Source organism: Desmodus rotundus, chromosome 11 (assembly GCF_022682495.2).
Source record: "Desmodus rotundus isolate HL8 chromosome 11, HLdesRot8A.1, whole genome shotgun sequence".
Lineage (NCBI taxonomy): Eukaryota > Metazoa > Chordata > Mammalia > Chiroptera > Phyllostomidae > Desmodus > Desmodus rotundus.
The window spans coordinates 17,741,012-17,764,530 of NC_071397.1; the positions used below are offsets into that span (position 1 = coordinate 17,741,012).

Sequence of the window (23,519 nt, forward strand, 5' to 3'; positions counted from 1 at the left end):
CCTTGCCTGCTCCTGTTACCCAAACCTGACATCATCACCACCCTGGCCACTTCCCTAAAACAGGCTTTATTTTGAGAGGGGAGGCTGGAGACCTGCTCGATCTTGATGGCCGGCGTTTTGGAGGTTCCTCGACAGCAGCTTTCAGGGTCCGTAGCCCAAAGCAAGCTGCATGGCTCATGTGATGATGTGGCCCAACCGAAGGAAACCAGACCCCAAAGAGAGACACAGCTTCAAAGAGGCTTTTGCTTACAGTACAATTACTTAGTCATGCCAACAATGCCAGGCTTGATGGCTTCTGGGAAATGCCACGCATTCCTTAAGGATGTTATCGTCTGAAGTCAGCCTTGTGACTGCTGCTCATCTAAAGCATGCTTGACATTCAGGCCCAGAATTCTTCACCTCTGCCCAGAATGTCAAGTCTCTGTCCTATGGTTAAGCTCTGACGACTTTTGTTATCACAGAACCAATAAAAATCCAGCAGGAGAAACCACAATACTCTGATGGAACAGAGAGATGGAGACAGAAAGACTGACACGCAAAGACACGTGTGTGTCTGTGTGGGGGCTGAACTTCGGAGTGACCATGGGAGAAGGAGCTTTGCCGGGCCCTGACGGTGGAAGCTTGATCAATGTCACAGAATGTCATCAGTACCTAGCCACAGCCCCCAAGTCCCTAAGTACTGTGTGACAGGTATAATAACAACCCAGGGGTTCGATGTGGTTGCTCGCTTTGGCAATTTGTCCTGCAGTCTGTCCCACCTGCTATGGGGCAGTCCCTCTCCCTTCTGCTTCTTGAGCCAGGGAGCCCTGAAGGTGGGTCAGGAGCTCTATGAGAGTAGACTTGAACACTTCCACGACTGGGATACAGGCATGCTCAGATATGGCCGAGAGACCTGAGGAGGGTGGGGAGGCTTGTAGCAAATGAGGCTATGGGGAGGGACAGTGAGGATCCCAGTGGACAAACCACCATGACTGCTAAGGAGCATGGTGGACAACCCAGGCTCAGCACCAAGGCCCGGGCCCTGGAAGAAACTGTTGTCAGAGGGCAGCACACCCGCCCGCCACCCCTGCGGCCAGCCCAGAGTGCATCCCAGCTGTGAGTGAGAAGCGGATGGGGAGCAGGGAGGCTGCCCCTGTTTCCATACTCTGGTAAAGTTACCTCTTTCTGAGCTGAGCGCTGAGCAGATGGGGCGGGTGGCCAAGAGTCACCCGGTGTTCCCTCAGCACTCCAAATGTGTCAGAGGTCCAGGCAGGTTATATCACTGTGCTGCCCGGGCACTCACAGGCCAGGGGACAGTGGAGGAGATGTGGGCAGAGGCCCTGGTGGTGCCACGACAGACGGGAAGAAGCTGTCCAATGTGAGTGAGCTTAGCAGCAGCCAGAGAGATGCAGGGAGCGGCAAATAGTGGTCGTCGGTGAGCCGCCCCTCCCACTCACCCCAGGGTGCCACAAAAGTCAGGACACGGCCACAAAGCAGGTGGATCGACGGACTGTCCCTGATACCCAAACAAGTGTGCTTAAGACACCCCTGGGTTATGTGTGTCACACAGTGCATGGGGACTCTGGGAAATACGTGGGAAAGGAATGCCACCCAGGACTGCACTTCCGGTGGGGACCATGTGGGCTGCTGAGAGCATTCAGGCCCTTCATACCTAGGTGGTAGTTTTTAGGGGGTTAACAAAAGAGGAAAAGAGATACCTCACTATAACACATAGATATATAAGTACAGAGAGGCATCCTAATTTCAGGAATATTAGAAAATGGTAAAAACACATACACGCTTTTTCATAGAATTGAGGTGACTGTCCTATAAACATGGTGGCATTTGTATTCATAGGCTAGAGAAGGGTGTGTGCTTAGATACACAGAGGAGGGTATCAGATAAATCGGGACACTGTCACGCCTGTTTTAGGACAGTGGTTACAATCTGGGAAAGCCTCGTTTCGTCCCGAGTCTCACCACGGGCTCCCTCAGGGACCTTCGGCAAAGCCCCTCGGCTCCCGAGGCTGAACTTTCCAATTCTGGAATATGAGAAAGCTATAGAAATATTATCCATGGCCTCTCTTTTGTCAGAAAAATTGCATTGAAATTGTGTTTATTGTAGTGAATTTTAGCTTGTTATTTAAAAGACTCATATGGCATATTCTTTTCAGAATTTAAAAAGCTCTTTTAAAAAATATTTATTTATTTTTTGAGAGAGGGGAAGGGAGGGAGAAGAGAGGGGAAGAGAGGGAGAGAAACATCGATGGTTGCCTCTCGAACATGCCCGGACCGGGGACTGAACCTGCAACCCACGTCTGTGCCCTGACCAGAATTGAACTGGTGACCTTTCGGTTCACAGGCCAACACTCAACCAACTGAACTATGCTGGCCAGTGCTAAGAAACTCTTCAAGGAATAAATGTTCATCCCCTAATTTATATTTCAATATTTAAAACATTTTTTGGTTAGAATCAGGTTGGCTTACTGTTTTCTATTTCAAATGGCTTATGTAGGGATTGTAGTGTGTTTTGACTTTTCCTTCTGTGGTGTTTCCCGAGAGATGGGGAGCGATTGTTTCCCTTTACGAGCCTTCCCCTCCAAGACTTTTCATGGCAACTATTGGGAGTCACCCGCCTCCTTTACAAACAAACGAGCAACTTCCCCCACTTCCCAAGGTTTTGCGCATTGCTGAGCTGTGAGACCACACAGAAAATGCTATTGTGTTTGACAGCACAGGCTGAGGGGCAGAACTACCTCAAATCCTGCTTTTGCCAAGTAATAAGCTTAATGCCCCCAGGAAAGTTACCTTTCTCTGAGCCACAGTTTTGCCACTTGTAAAATGAAAGTGATGGTAATAGCATTGACTTCATGGTGTCGTTGTGAGTCCTAAATGGGTAAACAAACAAATGGCCCTTCACGTAGAACCCAGCACATAGTAGGTATGCAATAAATGTGAACTATTCACTACAAAACCAGCAGGACCAACCTGATGTAGTACAATTAGAGGAGTACCCGTTTAACACATACCAGTCCTAGAATATTTCCCCATTGTCCTGGCAAAGTAGATTTCCAACCATTCAAGTCACTCCCGGGCCAGATTATTGTGTTTAGGGGTTCCTGCTAAGAGGGCAGGCTTTAAATCTTTTGAGGGTGACTTATTCAGACCCCGGAGCTGAAAACCAGACAGAGAGGGTAGTCCTTGCACAAGCGACACCTTATGAGAAGGTTCCCGAGTAAGAGACAGAAGACACGTCCAGTTTGGATCCAGGAGACTGGACACAGGCACCCAGCAGGACTGGGTAATGGTTTGGTCGCTGTTGTTGCTGTTTGCATTTTGAGCTGTAACTGCCATGTGGCATTCTGGAAATCATCTTAAAGGTTATACCCCTTACAATGTGTTGAGTTCGTACATGTAAATACCGCAATACGATTACCACTGTAACATTAGCTAGCACGTCTATCATGTCACATAATGGCCATCTTCTTTTTTGTGGTGAGGACGTTTACGATCTAGTCTCTTGGCCTCTCTCAGGGATATAAGGCGGTATTGTGAAGTATAATATAAAGCTGTGCATTAGAAACCCAGAACTTTGTCACCCTCTAACTGCGAGTTGGACCCATTTTGATCAACTTCTCCCCAGTTCCCCCCCGTCGCCCCACGAAGGCTCATGCTCATAGACAAGAGTAAGGTTCACACTCTTAACTAACCCTTACTCAGTACCACCCCCTGGGTACCCTTGTCAGTTAACAACATCTCAGAGCTCAATTTTCTTTTTTGTATAATGAAGACAATACCACTTTCTGCATCATTGTTTTGAGCACTAAATAAAGTGATGTACAGAAAGCATTTGGGACAATGTCTGGCACATTCTGTGTTCTCAATAAAAAATACCACAGAATTTACCATATTTTGCCATGTATAATGGACATCCATGTTTTTGTGCACATTAGACACAGTATTGTTATACCCATGTATAATGCGCATCCTTATCTCCCTCAAAAATTTGGGCAAAAAAAGTACACATTATACATGGCAACATATGGCAACCTTCTCTCCCAACCTTTGTGAAAAGTTTCCAGCATCTCAGAATGGACTTTCAACAGCTCGTGAACTGTGGACTTCGCTTCCTCAAAGGGATGCTCTCCATCTCCCTTAGAACCAGAGCAAAACCAAAGGGGACCCAAGAGGTGGCAACAGGACAGTCCGCAAAAGGTCTGCCAAGGGCATATAAAGAGCCCCAGACTGACTACAAGTTACTTCTCTTAGAGAGGATGGCGTTCCATTCCTGTTTGTGCACAGGAAGGGAACTCCGTGCTGGCACGAAGTCACACAGAAGGTGCGTGAAGGGACAAGAACTCCCAGTCCTTCACATCTCACCTTGCGTCAGCCCCAAGAATGCTGTGTCTCCAGGTTACTGTCCAATTATTGTATTTTACTTTATACCAAAGGAAACACAAGTTCTCATGACAGACGAAAAAATCCCTAAGGCTTAGCAGAGGATGCTTAGAGTTCCAAAATAATATTTTTCCCAGCAGGGAGAAAGGTAGCTAGAAAAAGAAATGCATGGGCTATGCTTCTTCTCTTCTGGTCCAGGAAAGACTGTTCTGGAGGTGGCCTTTATGTAAATATTTGCACGATGGAAGAATAAATCACGAAATCACCCAGGGCCAGAGACCTTCTGGTCAGAAGCTGGACAAGTATTCATTCTGTTTTGAACGTAAGGGCGAAAGTTTGGGAATTGGTTCCGGTTGTAAAGATCATCCACTCCTTTTCCCTCAGTCACCACGGGCAATTATTGTCCCTCCACTCCATCTCTCCCAACACTCCCTTCACCCCATTTTTGAGTGGTCACCCTCTCTCACTCGTCCTACGAGCCTGGAGGGGCCAGTTGGCTGCCAAGACTCATGGCCACCTTCCAACCATGGCCTGATGTCCAGGTCCAGCTTCACTTTGACTTTTAACTGCGCCTTCACAACTGTTATGTTCTGTGCTTAACCTTTATAGGTCTTTTGTAATTTGTGTGGTTAATTTTCTTTTTTTAAAAAAAGATTTTATTTATTTTTAGACAGAAGAGAAGGGAAGGAGAAAGGGAAGGAGAGAAACACATGTGAAAGAAACATTGATTGACTGCCTCCCCTACACCCCGAACTGGGGACCTGGCCCACAACCCAGGCATGTGCCCTGACTGGGAATTGAACCTGTGACCTTCCAGGTCATAGGCTGGCACTCAATCCACTGAGCCACACCAGCTAGGGCTGTGGTTAATTTTCAAAGCTGGAAACCAGCGAACACTGTTAACATTATTGAGTCCATAGAAATAGGTCACTGCAGGGCCACATAGTGGGCAAGAATTATTTGTCCTTATCCTTGGGCTTACATTTCCAGCATCAAGACCAGATGCCAAGCAGTCTTTGCTTTAGAATGCCTTCAGAGCTTGGCCCCCAAAAGGCAAGCATGAGAAGGGTTTTATTCTAGGGAACAAGTGCCCCAGTAGAAGCTTTAGCTCTCCTAGAATAAATAATTCCATGTCTTTGGAGACAATTCTTGGGTTTTATGATTTTTTATTCCCTAGGTTCTGTGTTTGGATGAACACCTGCTGAGAGGGCCTGACTGGTAGCGGGGATCTGTAGGACCTCCAAGTTTTGGCAGTATTTTCAGCACCCCCTCCCCTTCAGCACCCCCTTCCCTTCAGCACCCCCTCCCCTCATTCCTACCCTTCAGCTCAGTGACATGACGTTCTCCGCTCCCCCCCACCTGACCCCCAGAGTCCTGCCTCGGCCATCTCACCTCTGAGCCTCCTGGAGGTCAATATGCATCCCACCCACTTCCCACTGCCCAGAAATTTGCCAACATCTCTGATATACTCATTATCTCCTTTATGTTCTGGTGGCTCGTGAGTTAATTATATTTTTGTACTTTGTTACTGACATTAATAAGATCTCAGGAACAGGTGGCAAAAGCATAAATATGTTCTGCCACCTTGAACTAAAAGATTATGATGTTCCTACTTTGGACATTGTATTCTTACTACCTGTTCACTAAAGTCAGAATAATTGTCTCCACTGTTGGTTTTGATTAGCTTTTGATATTTCTTTACATTTGGGCCGTTGTTAGTTACACACACTGGGTGTTTCTAGGAGCCTTGCACTGAGTCAAGTGCTAAACCGGGTATGTCTGGGTCACACACACGGATCACGACGTTATAAAAAATACACTTCAGTGCTGTAGTAACTAGTAATATCCATGTTCCCATTTTTTGTTGTCCTTCATATTTTTCTATTTGTATCTTATCTTGACCTTCATAGACCTGGATCCCTTCAGCCAGGTATTATGTCTTGTAACTTTCTCTACACCCAGGCGTGGTTCCTGGGACCAACCAACGTGCGCTGAACACAGCTGAGACAGTCGGCGTGGCTCAGCGTGAGCACCGCGCTTAGGTGAGGGCATCAGGAGGCGCCCCGCGAAAACTGGTCGCACCCAACACCCCACTAAGAGAAATTCCAAAAAGAGAACCAGAAAAAAGAGAAGAGGCAGTTATTATTTTTAATGAAGAAGTTGAATATTTTATTAGGCTATTATACTTATTTTCCTGCAAGGCCATTGCTTCACTGTATAAAAATAGCATCAGCTAACACAGCATATTACAAAATTAAGGTAGTATTGTTTGTCATCTAACATTGTATAACAAGTAAAGACGCTTCCACTGCCAGTTATTTCCAGTGGAAAGATTGTTGAGTATTTTGACCCAAATCCAGAGATGGATGTAATAAGCAAGTTACATTATATAAGGCTTATGACAATACTATTCTTGCATTATATAATTTTATAACTAGTTGATAGCACAGGTAATTTCAGGAATTCTGAATATTATAACTGTAACTTAGCCTAAAAATTATAGGGTATTATGAAAAAGATGCCTATTGTGTTCATCTGCCAGCATGAGAAAGCTAAGGGGTGTTTTCTCGCAGTAGCATTGTTTTAGGTAGTTTCTTTTGCCCTTAGTACTGCTAAAAGTTGCTATTTTAAATGTTCTCTCCACCACTAACTTAAAAGAACTATGCTAGATTAAGTTGTTCCGTACTACTTTAGTTAGGGGGTTCCCATTTCCGCTCCACGGGAGATTTTACGTATTTCTCACGAGCTTCTTCACTCCTTAGAGCGTGCGGTTCTGCAGGGTCACTCAGTGTCGTCTCGGTCGCCAACCAGCGTCCTAACAAGATTTGTTGACGAGTCCTGGATTTTCTGCAAGAGGTTCATGAAGCTCAGTTATCTCTCCGACAGAGGAGGATAGAGTTCATTAGCAGCTTTCACACTTTCCAAAGCACCAAATTTGTCTTGTTTGTTCAAGTTTTTCCTAACTTCAGGCATCAAGATTGCAGTAAACGACATCTCCCGCAGCTTCCCATACAGAATCGCTGATTCTTACTGTTCCAGTACCACTTTATGTTGTTAGGAATTTATGTTTCTCTGTGAGTTTCACACCAAGAGCAGATCAAGTCTGGTGTGCAGGGGCCAGATGGTGCCACCCTCAAGGCCCCAGTGACATAGCCATGCTCACAGTGACAGTTATTTTTTAAAAAATAAACGAACGAATGAGAGCATCTCTCAGAACTGAAATATCTGGATGACCAAGTAAAAAGTATCAAGAAGTGTCCTGTACAATGAACAAAAAATAAAAAGACCCACACCAACACTCATTATCATGATATTTCACTTAACCAGAGTAATAAAAATATCCTAAAAGCGCCTAAAAAGAAGGAGTAGGCTATAGAAAACAAAATGACATTCAGACTTCTCAACAGTAATGCTGGAGGCCAGAAGACTATAGAGCAGTATTTTAAGAAAAATATGAGTTACCATAAAGAAAAGGATTTTTATCACTTGGGCAGTGTTTGAGGATAAACTATTGTTGGTTATATAGGAAATTAAGCAACGCAATGAGACAGTTATCAACTGTAGGAGAAACTAACTGTTGTCTAAAAAGGGAAATATAATTATAGTATACCAAATAGCCAGCTGTAAGCAATTCATAAAAACAGCAATTCTAGATACTCATTTAACCAAAGACTATGATGAAACTTTGATTCAACAGATGGTGCTAAAATAATCTAATATCCACATTCAACACTAAAATGAAGCTTAACCACGGTTACCTCACACCATATACAAAAATTAATTAGAAAGGGAACACTCACCTAAAGGTAAGAACTGAAAATATAAAAACTTCTAGAAGAAAACATAAGAGAATATCTTTGTAGCCATGGAATAAAGAGGATACGAAAACTGGGAAACAGTATTTGCAAAACATATATCTGATTATAGGCTTTTATCCAGAAGCCGTATTTACATTTGCCCACCCCTACCTTCTGCCTCTGGACCCCATGAATCTGATCTCAGTTTCTAGAATTTGGGTTTCCTTTTTTAGATTCCACATATAAGTGAATCTTTCTTTGTCTGATTTATTTCATTCAGCATAATGCCTTCAGGGTCCATCCACTGCTGTCACAAATGGCAGGAGTTCCTTCTTTTTTCTGGCTAAATAGTGTTCCATTGTTTGTCTATATACACGATGCCTCCTTTATCCCCTCGTGCATCAGTGGGTACTTAGGCTATTGTAAATAATGGTGCGACGGCCACGGGGATGCTGGCAGTCCCTTCGACATAGTGATGCTGTTTCCTTCAGACATATCCCCAGAAGTGGGATTGCTGGATCATATGGTAGTTCTTTTAATTTTTTGAGAAACCTCCATACTGTTTTCCATAATGACTGCACCAAACTACATTTCTACTAACGATGTGCAAGGGTTCAGATCTAGATCATCTTAAGGGACAGAGATTCAGAAGCATTTCATTGTTGTAATGATCCAAACTCACGTACCTCATGTCTTCATCAAAATTCCACTTGCCGCTCTTGCCCGGCAGCGTGTACTGATGGTGCGGGTAAGAGGTGTAGGTAAAGAGAAAAGGGTCTTCCTGAGGCGAGTGGCCCGTGGTGGGAGGGTAGTAGCTGTTAAGATCCACGTGCACCTTCTCTTCATAAAGATCACCCCCCGGATTTGGCCATGATGGATGAGAGCTAGTTTTGGCTGCAGGGGGCTCCACTGGAATCTGCTGAGAGAGGGGCTCTAAAGAGCTCTGGGAAGGGGAGAAGTCATAAGACCAGCCAGCCTGAGGAAAAGGGTAACTGGGGCAACTGCTGTCGTTGAAAGGATTTCTCCCCAAAGCGGCGTTTTTGTTCCATGTTTGCAGATCACTGTAATCAGAGCGGACTCCAGAGACAGAAGGCTGAAGCAGGTCTCCGCTACCGTAGACCCGACCGCTGGGCACTTTGCACTTCTCATAGAGCTCAGTGGGGCACATGGAAGCAGTGGGGTCTGCCAGGTCAGTGGTTCCCCCCATATTGTAACTCTTAAACAAGCCATCATTCGGTGACTTTTGCGGGGGGGTGCTAGCCATTAAATGTCCACTGTCACCAGCAGGCACCTGGATGCCTTCCTGGAAAGACCAAGCTAAAGGTAAACTCCCCCAATTCTGTGTTTCTGCTGGAACAGACTGGAAAGGAAAGTGAAAAGTTCATGTTAATAAGTTAGGCTAGTTGACACACCTACCCCAGGCACCCACGAGTTGCTCTGCCCTCATGGGTACGTCGCCTCGTTCCTTACGAGCTGAAGCCCTAACACGCAGAGCAGCACCACCACGACCACCTGGGACCAGAGAAGCAAAGGCTGCCTCCAATTCCACTGTAGCCTCACTAACCGGGGAGAGCTGCACGGCGCTCTGCTCCACCCTGAGCTTGTGTAAATGCTTCGCCCTCAGGGGAAGACCTGACATCCTAAATCCTCTGGGAGGAACTTAGAAGGGCTATTTAAGAAAAGTGGAACTAAGGGGGAGGGTGGAGGTGGGGGAGGTTGGCTGGGGTGGGGTGGAGGGATGGGGAGAGAATGCAGATAATTGTAATTGAATAACAATAAAAATTTTTTAAAAAAGGAAAAAAAGTGAAACTACAGCTTCAAAGCTTTATTTTGGACTCAGTAGAGTTTTCAGGGGATCTCCTCTTTCTCTCTCTCTCTCTCCACCCCCCTCCCCCCGCCATCTCTCTCTCTCACACATTTCCCTCCTTGACTTTTCATTTTTTAGTGCTGTGTGGAGTCCAAGACATTAGGGTTGTTATTTTTATTTTCTCAAGACTTTTCTATAAAGTCATTTTGCTGAATCATAAATAGGGCTTCTAGAGCATGAAGTGGTAAATACATTTTTATAAATGGAGGAAGTATATTGTTCTCCCATTAATCATTGAAAAAGAATCTAGTTGAGAATTAAGTAATCCTCTTGTTTAGGGAAAACTATTACCCGATAAGAGGATGGGGGGTGGGGAGAGGCTGAGACCAGGGAAGAGTGAGTGGGAAGAAATGCCCTTCAACTTGTCCCGTGGCTGGGAGAAGGGATGACGGGCCAGTTATTTGAATTTGGGGCTTACATTTCCTGACAAGAGACACAAGTTATATATTTTTTAAAATGTAAAGTACATTTAGAGCCTCCAGGGATGGACTGGCTCCATTTCCGCCCTCCTGAACAGAAATGTGGAGCACTGAACAGTAGGAAAATATAGGACTTACTATCACGATTGAGCAGAAAAACCTATAGTACAATATAACCCCATGATGCATGGACTTCATACCACACCCTCCCAACCCCCACCCTGATGACTGCTGTTTTCCGAAACGGCCTTGTTATGTCATCTGCTAAAGTGCTAAGGAAGTACAGGTGACCCCTGAACAGCATGGGCTTGAACTGCGCTGATCCACTTGCTTGTGGATTTTTCCAATAAACAGCTGTCCTATTTTGGATCTGAAGTCGGGAGTCAGTGGATGCAGAGGACCACCTGTCTGCACAGATCTACTCCAGTTTATACAGGGGATTTGAGCATCTCTGGATTTTGGTGTCCATGAGGGGTCCTAGATCTAATCCCCTATGGATACCAAGGGACAACTTCATCTTTGGGGTTGTCAAAAGTTACACGCATATTTTCACCTGCTTGGGGCGGGGGGCAGGGGGGCGGGTCTGCAGCCCCAACCCCTGTGTTGTTGAAGGCTCAGCTGTGATGTTTTAGGGAAAAATGAAAATTTGTGGGGAAAGCATGAGGCTAATATTTGTGGAGATCATTTTAGTCCATTTTGTGTCTATCAGAACTAAAATATAGAATGCCAAATATAGGTTAAGTGCTAATTCCAATCTCTTTTTCGTTGTAGTAGGGAAGAAGCTTCCAAAATTATACAGAATTTACAATTGCGAGCATGCTACAGAGATGGTAGACATTAAGCGGAAAACCTTGGGTTCCGTTTCTGTGGCAGATGCCTGCTTATAGATGAGCTTGACGGGAAATGATTTCTGGCTCTCATTTGTAGGTAACGGGTGGTGAGTTGCAGGCTGTTTCGAGCACGCGGGGGGAAAGGTTACCTTTGCCTCTGCACCCCTGTTCAGCTTCAAGACAGAGGAAGATGAAGTGTGCACTTTCCTCACTGTTCTTCTTGCCTCGGCTTCCAATTTGGTTTCAGGTTTTGGATGATCATGTTCTCCCTTTGACTTAAAGGAGACAGGAGATAAAATAAGTAACCGATGGTACTTCTGGTGTGTACAATTTTCCCCTGTGCCCTGCCATCTGACAGTGTGTTGCTACAGCTGAGTATTGTAACAAGGATGGCTAAGCCTTTTACGTGCCTCCCACGTCCACCCTGTGCTTTCTGGCCTGCCCGTTTTTGTTTACGATGCTCTGTCTCTCACCCCCGTGGCAAAGCCATATTCATAGGGACAACGAGCAATGCCTATTGCACACGATCTCACTTAACCTTCAGCACAGCCCTGAATGCACACGCCATCGTTCTCATCTCCGGTTCATAGAATGAGAAATCAAGGCACAGAGAGATTACAGCAACAGGGTCACTTCCCCCTAGTTACTGGGTGAGCTGGGATTCAAAACGTGCTGGAGCTGGCCAAGCTGCGAGCCACTCGTTAAAAATGTGGGGACGCCCGTGAGCTGGTTGTTAAAAACAGCCAACAGCTTGAAACCAGCCTCGATAAGAAGAGTGTTAGCACTGGAACTGGCAACCCCTACAAATCAGAACATTTTCTCTCTGGAGGGCAGGATTGCCAGCACTCTACCGATTCAAACCCAGGCAGTCTGCTGGGAGAGACGGCTCCTTACCACTGCTTATAGCACCGTCCCCACGTTTACTTCTTAATATGCAGATGTCACAGAAAAGTGGGGTTTAGGGGAGTAAAGCGTTTCAGTACACAGAGCCCTGTAGAAGTCAGAGCTAGAGGTTATTCTGGGGCTTGTTGGAGGCTGCCACGTGAGGCAGGGCTGCCAACCGAGTATGATCAGATCGCTAACCCCTCAGGGGCCCGAGCCAGAGGCAGCCAGCTACCCTTGAGGGCTCGGCACCTCTGTCGAGGTGTGGGGTGCAGACACTCGCTTGCCCAGAGTGTGCCTCGTGGTTGGTGTCAGGTCTCCTTCACCTGGGCATCTCTGGTATAAGACTCCTCCTCCTGCTCTGTAAACATTTCTTGAATTAAAGAGAAATGCATGTTACACTCTAACTAAAATCCAACCTGGAAAAATATGAAGCGTCCGTCATGTCTCCAGAAGTTGGTGACCGGGAAGCCCCCGTGGCCTCGGCAAGCGAGTAGCCTCAGAGGGCTGTCGCAGTTGGGGCAGCGTTTCCCTGCAAAAGAGCAGAGGATGGTGACCTCGCCCGGCTGAGCCATGCCAGCTGACTCCTGAGTGTGCGCAGCCCGGACTCCTGGACCGCAGAGAGCACACCTGGGCACAGGCCAGCAACTGGGCATTACACCTGGCCCTGAGAAGCCTGGCCACCATAATGGCCCAGGTCAGTCTCACACGTGGACAGAGGAAGCAACCTATAGAATGGGATATTTCACAGGTTAGGGGGCAGCTCCTCTGAGCAGAAAATCCTTCCCTAGTTATTTACTGGTACCTGAAATTCTTGTAGAGAAGAAGAAAAAGTTCTTTTACTTCACGATTAGAACTCAGGGGCAAGGGCCAAAGCCACACGGGACAGAGAACACAGCTACCAAATCTCCACTCAAGTGTAAATGACTGGTGTTGGACCCTGCCCTGAGAGCAAATCTGGAAGACAGGTTACAAGGAAAGAACGTGAAGTAACTTGAGATCTGAAGTCAGCAAGTCACAGGGAATGTTGAATGGATTTCACAATCTGATAAATACGATAAAAAACCAAAATGAGCACGTATTTCAGCATGTGATTATGGCATGAACCTAAACATCATGGAATCAGTCTAACCCTAAGTTTAGTCCCAGTGCTCCCACTGAACCAAAGCACCGCTTGAGATCATACAGGGACCCATTCCCTGAGAGGTCAGGGGGCGAGTCTAAAAAACAACTTTTGCCTAAACTTTACATGGGTGCACCGAGGATTTAGTGTTAGTCCTATAAGTGAGGCATCTTCCTTTTAACAGAGGCCTTGAGCCGGGTGCCTTAACCCAAGGGAGCAGTTTCAATGTGGGTGCTCTGGCCACGGCAGACCTGTGGGGCAGTCCCCCCTCGGGGCACAAGGGGGGTGGTTGGTTCTCCTTAATATGTTCTACATAGGAACACCTTGGTCTCCACCACACTCCAGTGTGAAGGTTGGGCCCTTGGGATGTGCTGGGAAGCAGTGGCGCATCTGGGCAGGAGCCTTTGAATGAACGCCAGCGAGCCCTACTCACTCTGCTGCTTCTGCCGGGCTTTGTCACAGATCGCAGGTCTCAGGTAGATCTTGCGGCCCTCCCTGGTGGAGCAGTCCCGGCTGCACAGCACCACGCCCAGGCAGGACTTCTTGAGGATGCGCGAGTTGTGGTTGTTGGTGTTGCGCATGGCCCAGCTGCTCAGATGCCTCTGCGCGCTCCTGTCCTCTGCGCTGTAGATGAACTTCTCGTAGGAATCCGGCCATTCTTGGAACCAGTCAGTCTTTTTCACATCCTTACAGAAACACGAAGAGTATTATTATGTTTTAAGCTACAAGACACAACTGTCCATCACTGCGGAGCCAATAGACACGAAGGTCGTTTCGGCACTCAAGGGCTAGGTGAGAGACCAACCTGGGTCCAATTCAGGTAGGGAGACCTGAGAACTCAGCACAGGAGCAGCGACATGACTGCTGTGTCTACTGAACCTCTGCTGCCCGGACCGCAGTGAGCTGGGGTTCAGCCCCCGAGTCCCACCGCATGGCTGTTTCTCTAACCCTTGGTGATAAGAGTTGGGACCACTCTCACTAAGACTTTTGGAGGGTGAAGTAGTATTGCTGTGACACAGTGCGGAAATCCTTGGGGCAGGATAGTGAGATACTATCTCCTACCACAGAGCAGTTTCCTTATAAGAACGATAGGGTTTAGGCAAGGTCACCAGCAGTGGGAAGCCCGGAGAGCCCTGCTGCAGGAGGATTCGGAGCGCTGCTTCCTGCCCTGGGGAGACTTTCTTCCCTTTTCTCTACTCCCGGAGCCATGTGCCTCAAACAGGGAGAAGAGTAAGGAAGAGTTGACTTTGACCAGAAGGGCCTCTCTTCTCGCCCAGGACTGGCACTATTCCCTGTGCGTGAACATCCAACGACACTAAGGCGCTCAGTCACTAGAGCCTAAGTTATTTGGCTTTCCGTACACGTGTGTAATAGGGATGACAAGACCTGAGTATCTCGAGAGTAGTTCTGATAATTAAATATTAGTCACCGATGCGTGGCTCACATTCCTTACGCCCTGCTTTGGTTCAGAGACGCTCCATTCGACAGATCCCACCTGGTTCTTAGAGTGAGAATTATTAAGCAATCTCAGGCATCAGCCTTGGGCTATGTCATCCCCACAGCTTCCAGAGACCTGCCATGCCATGAGAACATTGTTCATTAAGAACATTCCAGAAGATCAGACTAGAAGATTCTAGGCAGACCAGAAGGAATGATCAGGGTACTACCGGTGTTGATCGAGATAAAATTCAAGTTTAGAACATGCCAAAGAACTTTGTAACCTGAGACTCCGGGCAAGTTATTTTGGTTTCCTAAGCCTCAGTTTGTTCTTCTCTGAAATGGGAACATTGATAAAACACACTTCAAACAGTGCTGTAAAGGGCAGGTCTGTAAGCCTCCCATAACAATAGCTGCGGTTTGAATGAAATGTCACAGGAGCTAAGGTAGGTCTAAGGAAATAGGAGAGGTTTTACGTACATGAGAGGTTAGTGGTTAAGAACTTGGGTCTGTAAACTAGGGCCCATGGGCCAAATCCAACCCACTGTCTGTTTTTATAAGTAAAGTTTTATTGGAAAACAACCATGTCCCTTCATTTGATGGTTGCCCACGAATACTTTATACCACCAAGGCAGAGCTGAGTAGTGATGGCACAGACTGGATTGCCCACAAAACCTAAAATATTTACTATGCGGCCCTTTACCAATTGGCAAACGTTACCAGGAATGTTTGCCAATTCCTGGCTAAGAGCAAGGCCAGTGGAGGCAGATGGCCTGGGTGTGAGTCTTACACAGTTCCTTGCCCTCTCAGAGCCGGTTTCCTCTCTGTACCAGGAGTGCCTACCCCACAGGGAGGTTATGAGGACCAAATCTGCTAAAACACACAAAACATTTAACACTGTGTTTGGCACATAGCAAGTTCCACATCGACATTAGCTGTTACTCTACTAAACCTAGGGCCACTCACAGCGAGCCAAGGTGATTGTAGGAGCCACAGCTTTCAGGGGAAGAAAGGCCCACGGAGAGGTCACTTCATGCTTTAAACCTCGCCAGGCCAAATGCTAGACAGGAGTCCCAGCACCTACAAAACAAGCTTAATGGGTGCTGCTCCGGTTCCACCACCAGCCTGCTCAGGGCGCTGACAGCAGCTGGCCCTTCGCTTGCTGGAGTGCCTGCTGTGCTATGGGAAGCGGTGCTGGCTCAGAAGAGAGGGGTGAAAGGACACAAGTCACAGAGTGTGGCCCCCCCCCCCCCCCCCCCCCCCCCCGAGGAGCAGTCCCCTCTCAGCAGCTACATTAGAGTTCCAGGAAAGAGGCACAGTTAGGCCCAGAAGCTGAACAGACCGTATGCTTCTTCCAGGTCTTCCTCTCTCCCCCTCCATGTCTCGGGAATTCTGAGCGGGATAAAATTCAGCGCCCCATCGTGGGAGAAATAGCTCAGGCAGCCCCATCTCCTGCTTTCTCCACCCACCTTCTCTCCTCTGCCTTTTTATCTAAGCTCCAAACAAGGCTCTCTTGTTTTCTTCACAGAAATGCCATAGAAAGCATAACACTTTATCTTCTGAAATAATAAAAATGCAGGTTGAAATGTGTATCTTTGTCTAACAGTTTGGGCTGTAAAATCTACTGGCGGATTTGAATTACTCAGACACAAAGCACAGTTGTCAGGGTAGCAGAGACAGGGCAAGGCAGACTTGGAACAGCTGAGGGGTTCATGTTTGAGAGGTGAGAGCGATGCCTTTAGCCTGGTCAACGGCATCAATCCCAGGAGCCGGGAGGAGGGGAAAGTGTTAACGAGAGCAGCTCAGATGCTGCTGGCAAAGTAGCCTCCCTGCTCCCTGAAGGGGGAAAAAAAGACCTCCACTGTCTGTGTGTCTGTCTGTCTCTTGCTCCCATTTTCTCAGTTTAATGTATATTTTGATCTCCCTGCAGGCTTCCTCTTTGACCCATAGATTATTTAGAACTATATTGTTTAGTTTCCATGGGCTTATAGATTTTCCTGTTGTCTTTTGCTATTAATTTCCAGTATGATTCCATTGTATTTGGAGAATACACTCTGTGTTTTTAGTTATTTTAACATTCTTGAGGTTTGTGTTAGGGATCACAATACGTTTTATACTCTACAGTCTTTTAAACATTTTTTTTAGCAGCCCCTGCACTCGTACCCTAGGTTTCCAGCATCATTACTAATGCAACGATTTTGACAAAGTATGGACTTGAGAAAATTACTACGAGTAAAATATTCAAGCTATCCTCTTGGCTATTTATTTATGCCCAGTCTTTGGACCTGGGTGCTTTGTGGAATCCTTGATCTTTTGACATTGAAATTAAGGAAAACCCAGGTCACAATAACTCAAAAGTACTTAGGTGTGAAGTGAAGGACAATGATTTCTGAGAGCCTTTTAAATTTCAGGCACAGGGGCCCTAAAATGTAAAAGGAAGAATAATCATTTCTTAATCGTATTTAGCAAATCTCCACAAAATATTTTCTTTCCTTTTTGTTTTTTTAGATCTTCTGTTTATTTTAATTTCTAACTTTTCATGAGTAACTCTTTGTTTTTCCTCTTGGTTAAGAAGCTTATAATTTAAGGGGAATATTCTTAAGTTTTCCAACATGTGAATCTAACTAATTTATATTTTATGACCTCATTGGAAATATCATTGGGAGCTTAATTAATGTTTCTATGACTTCTGTGCGTAATGTTTAACTAAGAGACTTAATCCTCTAACTCGCTCAAAAGCTCGGAAACTATGCAATCAGAGATCTCCCTTCACACTCTCCTCATTCTAATTTACTTGACCACTTGAAGTTTTAATAGAGTGCCTTGAGAATTAAATATATTCTATTATATAAAATGAACAAATTAAAATAAAAATTCTGAAATAATATCTACATCAAAAATATTGACATAATCATGTTTTATATTAAAATTGGTTTTCATTTGGAACATAGTCTAGTTTCATATAAAGCCATTGCCCACCAGGTTTTCTTTAATTATAATAGCTTAGTCATCCCTTGTAAATAAATGTTCCCAAATTAAACAGATACATCTCAAAGCAAATCAGAGACAAGAAAAATTGGATGTTACTTGGGGAACACAGAAAAACAATTCAACCAACATTCTGATTTACAGACAACTTTTCAAGAACTTATCTCTTCTGAGCGAACTGAAAACCAAACTCCAAATGTTATCAAAAAGAGAAATTCAATTCAACAAAGTGATTTTGAGTTAAATCAAGAATTCCTGCTTTGGCTAAACCCGCCATTTCCTTCCTTTGTTAAGGGGTCAAGACAAGGACAAAAAGTTCCTAACTTGCTCAGACCACACGAAAGTGAGCCAGAGTTACCCATCTTTCAAACCCTGTCACCTACTTCTCTTTTCTCATCTCCCTTCCACTTCCCACTCCACCCCACTAAGCAAGGGCCCTGCTGACAGGCACTCAGAAGAGAGCTCTGCTCCCACTGGTGCAGTATGGGTCCCATCCGCATCACACCGGAAGCACATGGCAGCAGCAGATTCCTGGCCCCAATGGCAGGGGAACCAATGACCGTGGAAGCCCATATAGGTGACCATGGAAACCCACTGACTATGGCTGCCCCAGGAAGTTTAAAGAGATCAAGAAAACTGGACAAAGAGGACAAAATCACGGGTATCTGCATCAGACTAATACAGTGTGACCAGATCATGCGGCCGGTAATAATTGACAAGAGATCCAGAATCTGATACCTGTTACCTCTCTAGTACCAAAACACAAAGATTACTACAACTGGCTGATTCTGATCACATTTAGTCTCATGAATTCACAGAAAGAGCTAAAAAATTCGCCTTTGCTAATCATTCTTTGCTCACCCCCTACAAAAGCTAAAGAAACCTTTCCGGCTAAAATCACGATCTAAGACTTAACTGAACTGGAGATGTAACCTCTGTGTAGTTGACTTACGGGGTTTTAGGTTGGTCTGCATTTCAAATTAAACCCATGTATATCTTCTTTCCCCCTATAAAATAGGTACCTCAGCTGTGTGAGTTAGTGGCTTTGGCCTTGGGTTTAGTCTGAAAACTGCTCATACTCAGGAACACAATGACTCAGAGTGTTTGTCTGCTGTGGTGTTGTTGGAACGCCTGTCATTTTGCTCAGAAAAACTGGCCAGTGTTAAGAATGGAGTGGGTTCTCTCATCTTCTTTCTGAAGTGGGTACTATTTAGGAGTAAAAGGAACTGATTCTCATCTCAATTTTCAACCAGATTTTTTTTTAAAAAAGTACCTTCTTAGGGATTCAAGGCTCTCAAGTATTACAATGAGGATTAATGAGAGTGTGACACTTTCTGGGACCACGTGGTAAGCATATTTAATGAAAATAAAATTAAACCAACACCCAACATTTGCCTGCTTGCCTCAAGAAAACCCTAAAGCGATTATATTCGAACTTTCAAAATGCAAAATTGGTGTATTAGTGTTTATGAAGTCCAGAGGAGCATGCTGTAGCCCACACAAGCTGTCATTTGGACCTTCCAGTACAGATTTAATTTAAAGCCACTTCTATAGCAAATATGGTTGCATGGGAGCGTGTGCAGTATGAAGAGGTAATCTACACGCAAATATGTTATCATGGATTTTACTCTTTCAGCTAACCGGGGCGGGTGCAACTGAGCCAAGCCAACTTTGAAGGAGCAGGGAAGTAGCATTTTCTGTGCCGCAGTCTGGAACGAGGGTGGGGTGCAGGGGTAGGGGCAGGGTCTGGTAAGTACAGACCCACTCAAATCACAGGTTTTGACATCTTTTAAAATTCCTCAGTGGGATTTCTAGATGAAGCTCGGGAGGGGAGGAGTTTACCCAGTTGGGACCCCCACCAATTTCCTTCCAAGTCTTAGTAAGTTAATAGTTAAGGCTTCATAGTGAAACATAGGGTGGGGCAAAAGTAGGTTTATAGTTGTGAGTACATGGAAACAGAGTTTATTCTTGTATTATTATTTATTAATTTTTGCATTATTTTCCTTTTTGACTTTTTAAAAAAATTTTGTTTATTTATTTTTAGAGATAGGAAGGGAGGAAAGGGAGGGACGGAGGGAAACATCTTTGTGTGGTTGGCTCTTGCGTGCCCTCTACTGGGGACCTGGCCCACAGCCCAGGCATGTGCCCTGACTAGGAATTAAACTGGCGACCCTTTGGTTCTCCGGCCGGCAATCCACTGAGCCACACCAGCCAAGGCTAATTATTGTATTGTTTTTCCATACGAACAACTGTAAACCTACTTTAGCCCCGCCCTACCCTGTAATGAAGACACATTCTTACAGCAAGTACATACCTGTGGCAGTTTTATATCATTAATATCCCAGTTTAATATCCGTTTGTCCTCAGAATCAAATTCCTCAGGTTCCATGATAAAGTCAGGTCACCCACCGATTTCCGTCTATTCAACTCCCCTCAGCAGTGCTTAAGAATTTTGCTCTTAATATGATTGGATCAGTCCATTCATGCAGCTTAGACCAGGAGACTGTTTTCTGATGGTAAAAAATAAATGATAATAACACTGACCATTAAAGAGATAAACATCAGTGCTTGTCTAACTGAAAGACATTTCATTGACATTTCTGTAATCACCAACACACAAACAGAAGTCAAATGTGGAAGCCAGTAGGGATCTTGCTGAAATAAAGCCTGACCATTGGGAATCAGAAGTACAGTGATCACTGCAATAACCAAAGGTTTGGGCTGCCTCTCTCCCTGCTGAGCCCAGGTTGTGAAGCCCTTAGTGCAAGTGCCGTCACCTGCAGCCAGTGGTTAGGACCTTTCCCCCATAAATATACCTGCATTTGAGAGGGAAAGCTGGCTTGGAGTTCTTTCCACGGAAACGCCTTCATAAATTAGCTAAGGTGTGGATGAAGTTACAGGAGGGGAACATCACAACCACATGAATCTTTATAGCATTTTTAAAATCTAAATTGCTAGATTAGTTGGAGATTAATTTTGATCCCCTCAATAAATCCAGTGTGCATTTTATATCTTCACATATTATCAAATGACATGCTCCCATGAGATTCCTCTAAAACCTCGGCAGTACTGACATTTTGGACATGATAACTCTTTGTTGTGGGGTGTTAACCTCGTGCACTGTAGGATGTTTAGCGGCATCTTTGGTCTCGGTCCTTTAGGTGGCAAACCACCCCTCTTTGTTGTGACAACTGAAAACATCTGGAGACACAGCCAAAGCTTTCCCGGGGTGGGGGTGGGGGGGCGTCGTATGAGAACCGCGGCTCTAACAGCGTTTCTGGCCATTTAGCCTGAAGCACTCTTCAAGGCTTTCTGACTTCATTGTTAGCAGTAGCACTTTCCTGTCCCCCACGAGAAAATTCTCTCTCACTTTACTTCAATTAAATTGTATTATATTAAACAAGAGAGGTTCAAAACTTTTGTGCAAATTGCATTTCTTCCCCCTCCTCCCCCCGCCCCAGGAATACTGGTCTGGTTTCTAATTATAATTAGTTAAAGGAGACTTACAAATTAAGAAATAAAGTTGGTTTGAATTGTTCTTTTGAGAAAAAACTAATCATTTTGCAGATGAAATGTGCTTGGTAGTAGAGTGTGAAGTGACATAGGTTTTACAGGCCCAGCTGACCCCTGAACAATGTGAAGGTTAGGGGTTCCAGCACCGCATGAAGTCAAAAATCAGAGTATAACTTAGGTCAGCTCTCTGCGTGCATGCGTTCCCCTCCACAAATCAAAAATACTGTCTCATTACCGTTTACTGGTGCTCTTGTGAGAACAAGGGACATGGCGATGTTAATGTAGAACTATTCAGTCATAAGCGCAAACAGTAAGTTAGACTAACAGTGCCGTGTGCTCTCTTCCTCAGCTGTGTGACTTTATATGACCCAAATGTGTGTCAGGCACCGAGTGTATGGACCCAGAAGACAGCTGACATGAACATGTAAGTGAAGTCTGGCCATTAAATCACAAGCTAAACAGAGGTGAAGAGACATCCTTGCCCCACCTATCCACACTCACCTCTCACCTATTATTCACACACTCAAAGAACATGAAGTCCCACTTCAAACACTGACACGCGAAATTAAATTCCCAGGACTTTTAAATCAAATTCTATGTTTGGAAAATAAACACTGAGTTAATTAAGGAATGATGCTACTGACTGACTTTGATTTAGAAGACTTTGGTAACAAGTATATGAGACATAAATATCAAGCGAAAATGTGATCACAACAGTTTTATGTACTTACCTCTTTGAACAGTAACAAAAGTAACTCAAGTGGTCTAGAAGTTGTTATATAGCTAATTGGGAGAGGTTAATATTTTTTTCTAAAAATTAAAACAAACCAAAAAATACTTAAATAAGATTTACATTTTCTAAAATAAAAAACATTATTTTAAGCTTAGTTAACATAGACATCATTCTTTTGTTTTGAAATTAAGGAGAGAGGAATCAAATATCTTGCTTTCAAATTTTTTCTGATATAAATTTTTGCCAAATAAATGAACATTAATTTAGTATTTCCCTGAAGGATAACAACACATAGAAAAGAAGAAAAGAGTGTTTTTGCAGCCTGTAAGACATAAATAAACTCAGCTTTCCTCCAGGATTAAAAATCCAAATTTGTCAAGACTTTCTTTTTTTAAAGCAACTCAGGCCAAAGTACATTCAATTTTCATCATTTCCACCAAAAAAACCACAAAAACAAACCCCCACTAAAACAAATGGAAACCTGTAAGAATGGGGTGGCCGTTACCACATCCCTTAGATTTGCTGCTTCTCAGGATTTCTGGCTTCCTTACCTCCCGACTTCTCATGGAGATGTAGACAATGCTGCGTAGATGTAGACAATGCTGCGTTATAAAAACCTCATCTCTGGTTCAAGTCCCAGCAGGTTTTGGTCATTTTCTAGGCAGAAGTTGCTGTTCCCTAATCCAGGTCAAGGTACATTATGCTAATGAGCTCTGGCAATAGTCCAATCAAAATCTAGATGCTCCCGGCTCAGGGGTAGGTAGGACCAAGGGGGGAGCCACTTAACCAACCCAATTCTCAGAATGCCAGCAATGTGATGAATATTCTATGGTGTGCCTCTGAACTTTCCCCTCCTTTATGCGAATAGGGCATTTTAACTAAAACAGGACATTGAGAACCTTGAGAGGAAGCACAGATGTTTGCCTTCTGGTAATGTCACAGGTTAGGCCCAAGGCAGAATTTACAGTAGATTCTAATTCTCCCACCATTTAGCCCTGCCTGTGCGCAACACACACACACTCACAGAGGACAGACAGACGCGGTGCTGATGGAATTTACTAGGGTAGATATCAGGTAGCGAACGGCTGGTGAACCAGAAACACCCAAATGCTACCCTACCCCTAACAATGAGTGTTCCAGGACTTCTGAGCATTCTGACACCCCTCCCCCAACACAATTCTCCCTTCCAGAGATGTCCTCAGTAGTCTGGGCACAGCCCAAATCAGTTCAGTTCATCTGCTATTTTCTAGGCAGTCTGCTAGGCTCTGGAGATACAGGGACAATTAAAGCCATTAAGGAGTTCAGTCTAAAAGGAAAAAAAAAAATTCAGTCTAGTCTAGGCTGAATGGCTCGGGTGGTTGCAGTGTCAGCCGCCCATACAACAAAGGATTGTCGGGTTGACCCCTGATCGGCGTGTGTACAGGAGGTAACCCATCAATGTTTCTATCTCTCTTCGAAGTTTCCTTCTCTCCCTCTCCCTCTCCCTTCCTTTCTCTCTAAAATCAACAAATACATCCTTGGGCAAGTATTTAAAAAAAAAAGTTTAGTCTACCA

General features: G+C 44.9%; 1 protein-coding gene across 3 annotated transcripts; it reads right to left on the reverse strand.

Annotated features, from left to right (window-relative positions):
• Positions 1-6,557: 6,557 nt before the first annotated feature.
• On the reverse strand, positions 6,558-22,604 carry GCM1 (glial cells missing transcription factor 1). 3 transcript variants are annotated; one of them, XM_024557652.4, is made up of 7 exons: positions 22,517-22,604; positions 20,034-20,229; positions 13,728-13,980; positions 12,591-12,703; positions 11,439-11,564; positions 8,860-9,533; positions 6,558-7,223 (listed from the first exon to the last, which is right to left on the reverse strand). In XM_024557652.4, exons 2-7 carry the CDS (start codon positions 20,106-20,108, stop codon positions 7,067-7,069), a joined length of 1,398 nt encoding a protein of 465 aa, XP_024413420.3. In that variant the 5' UTR covers positions 20,109-20,229; positions 22,517-22,604; the 3' UTR covers positions 6,558-7,066. The 3 variants fall into 3 exon arrangements, with proteins under 3 accessions (XP_024413420.3, XP_045049194.2, XP_053769998.1); XM_045193259.3 differs by lacking the exon at positions 22,517-22,604 and having other exon boundaries at positions 20,034-20,246; XM_053914023.2 differs by having other exon boundaries at positions 7,083-9,533.
• Between the last annotated feature and the right edge of the window lie 915 nt (positions 22,605-23,519).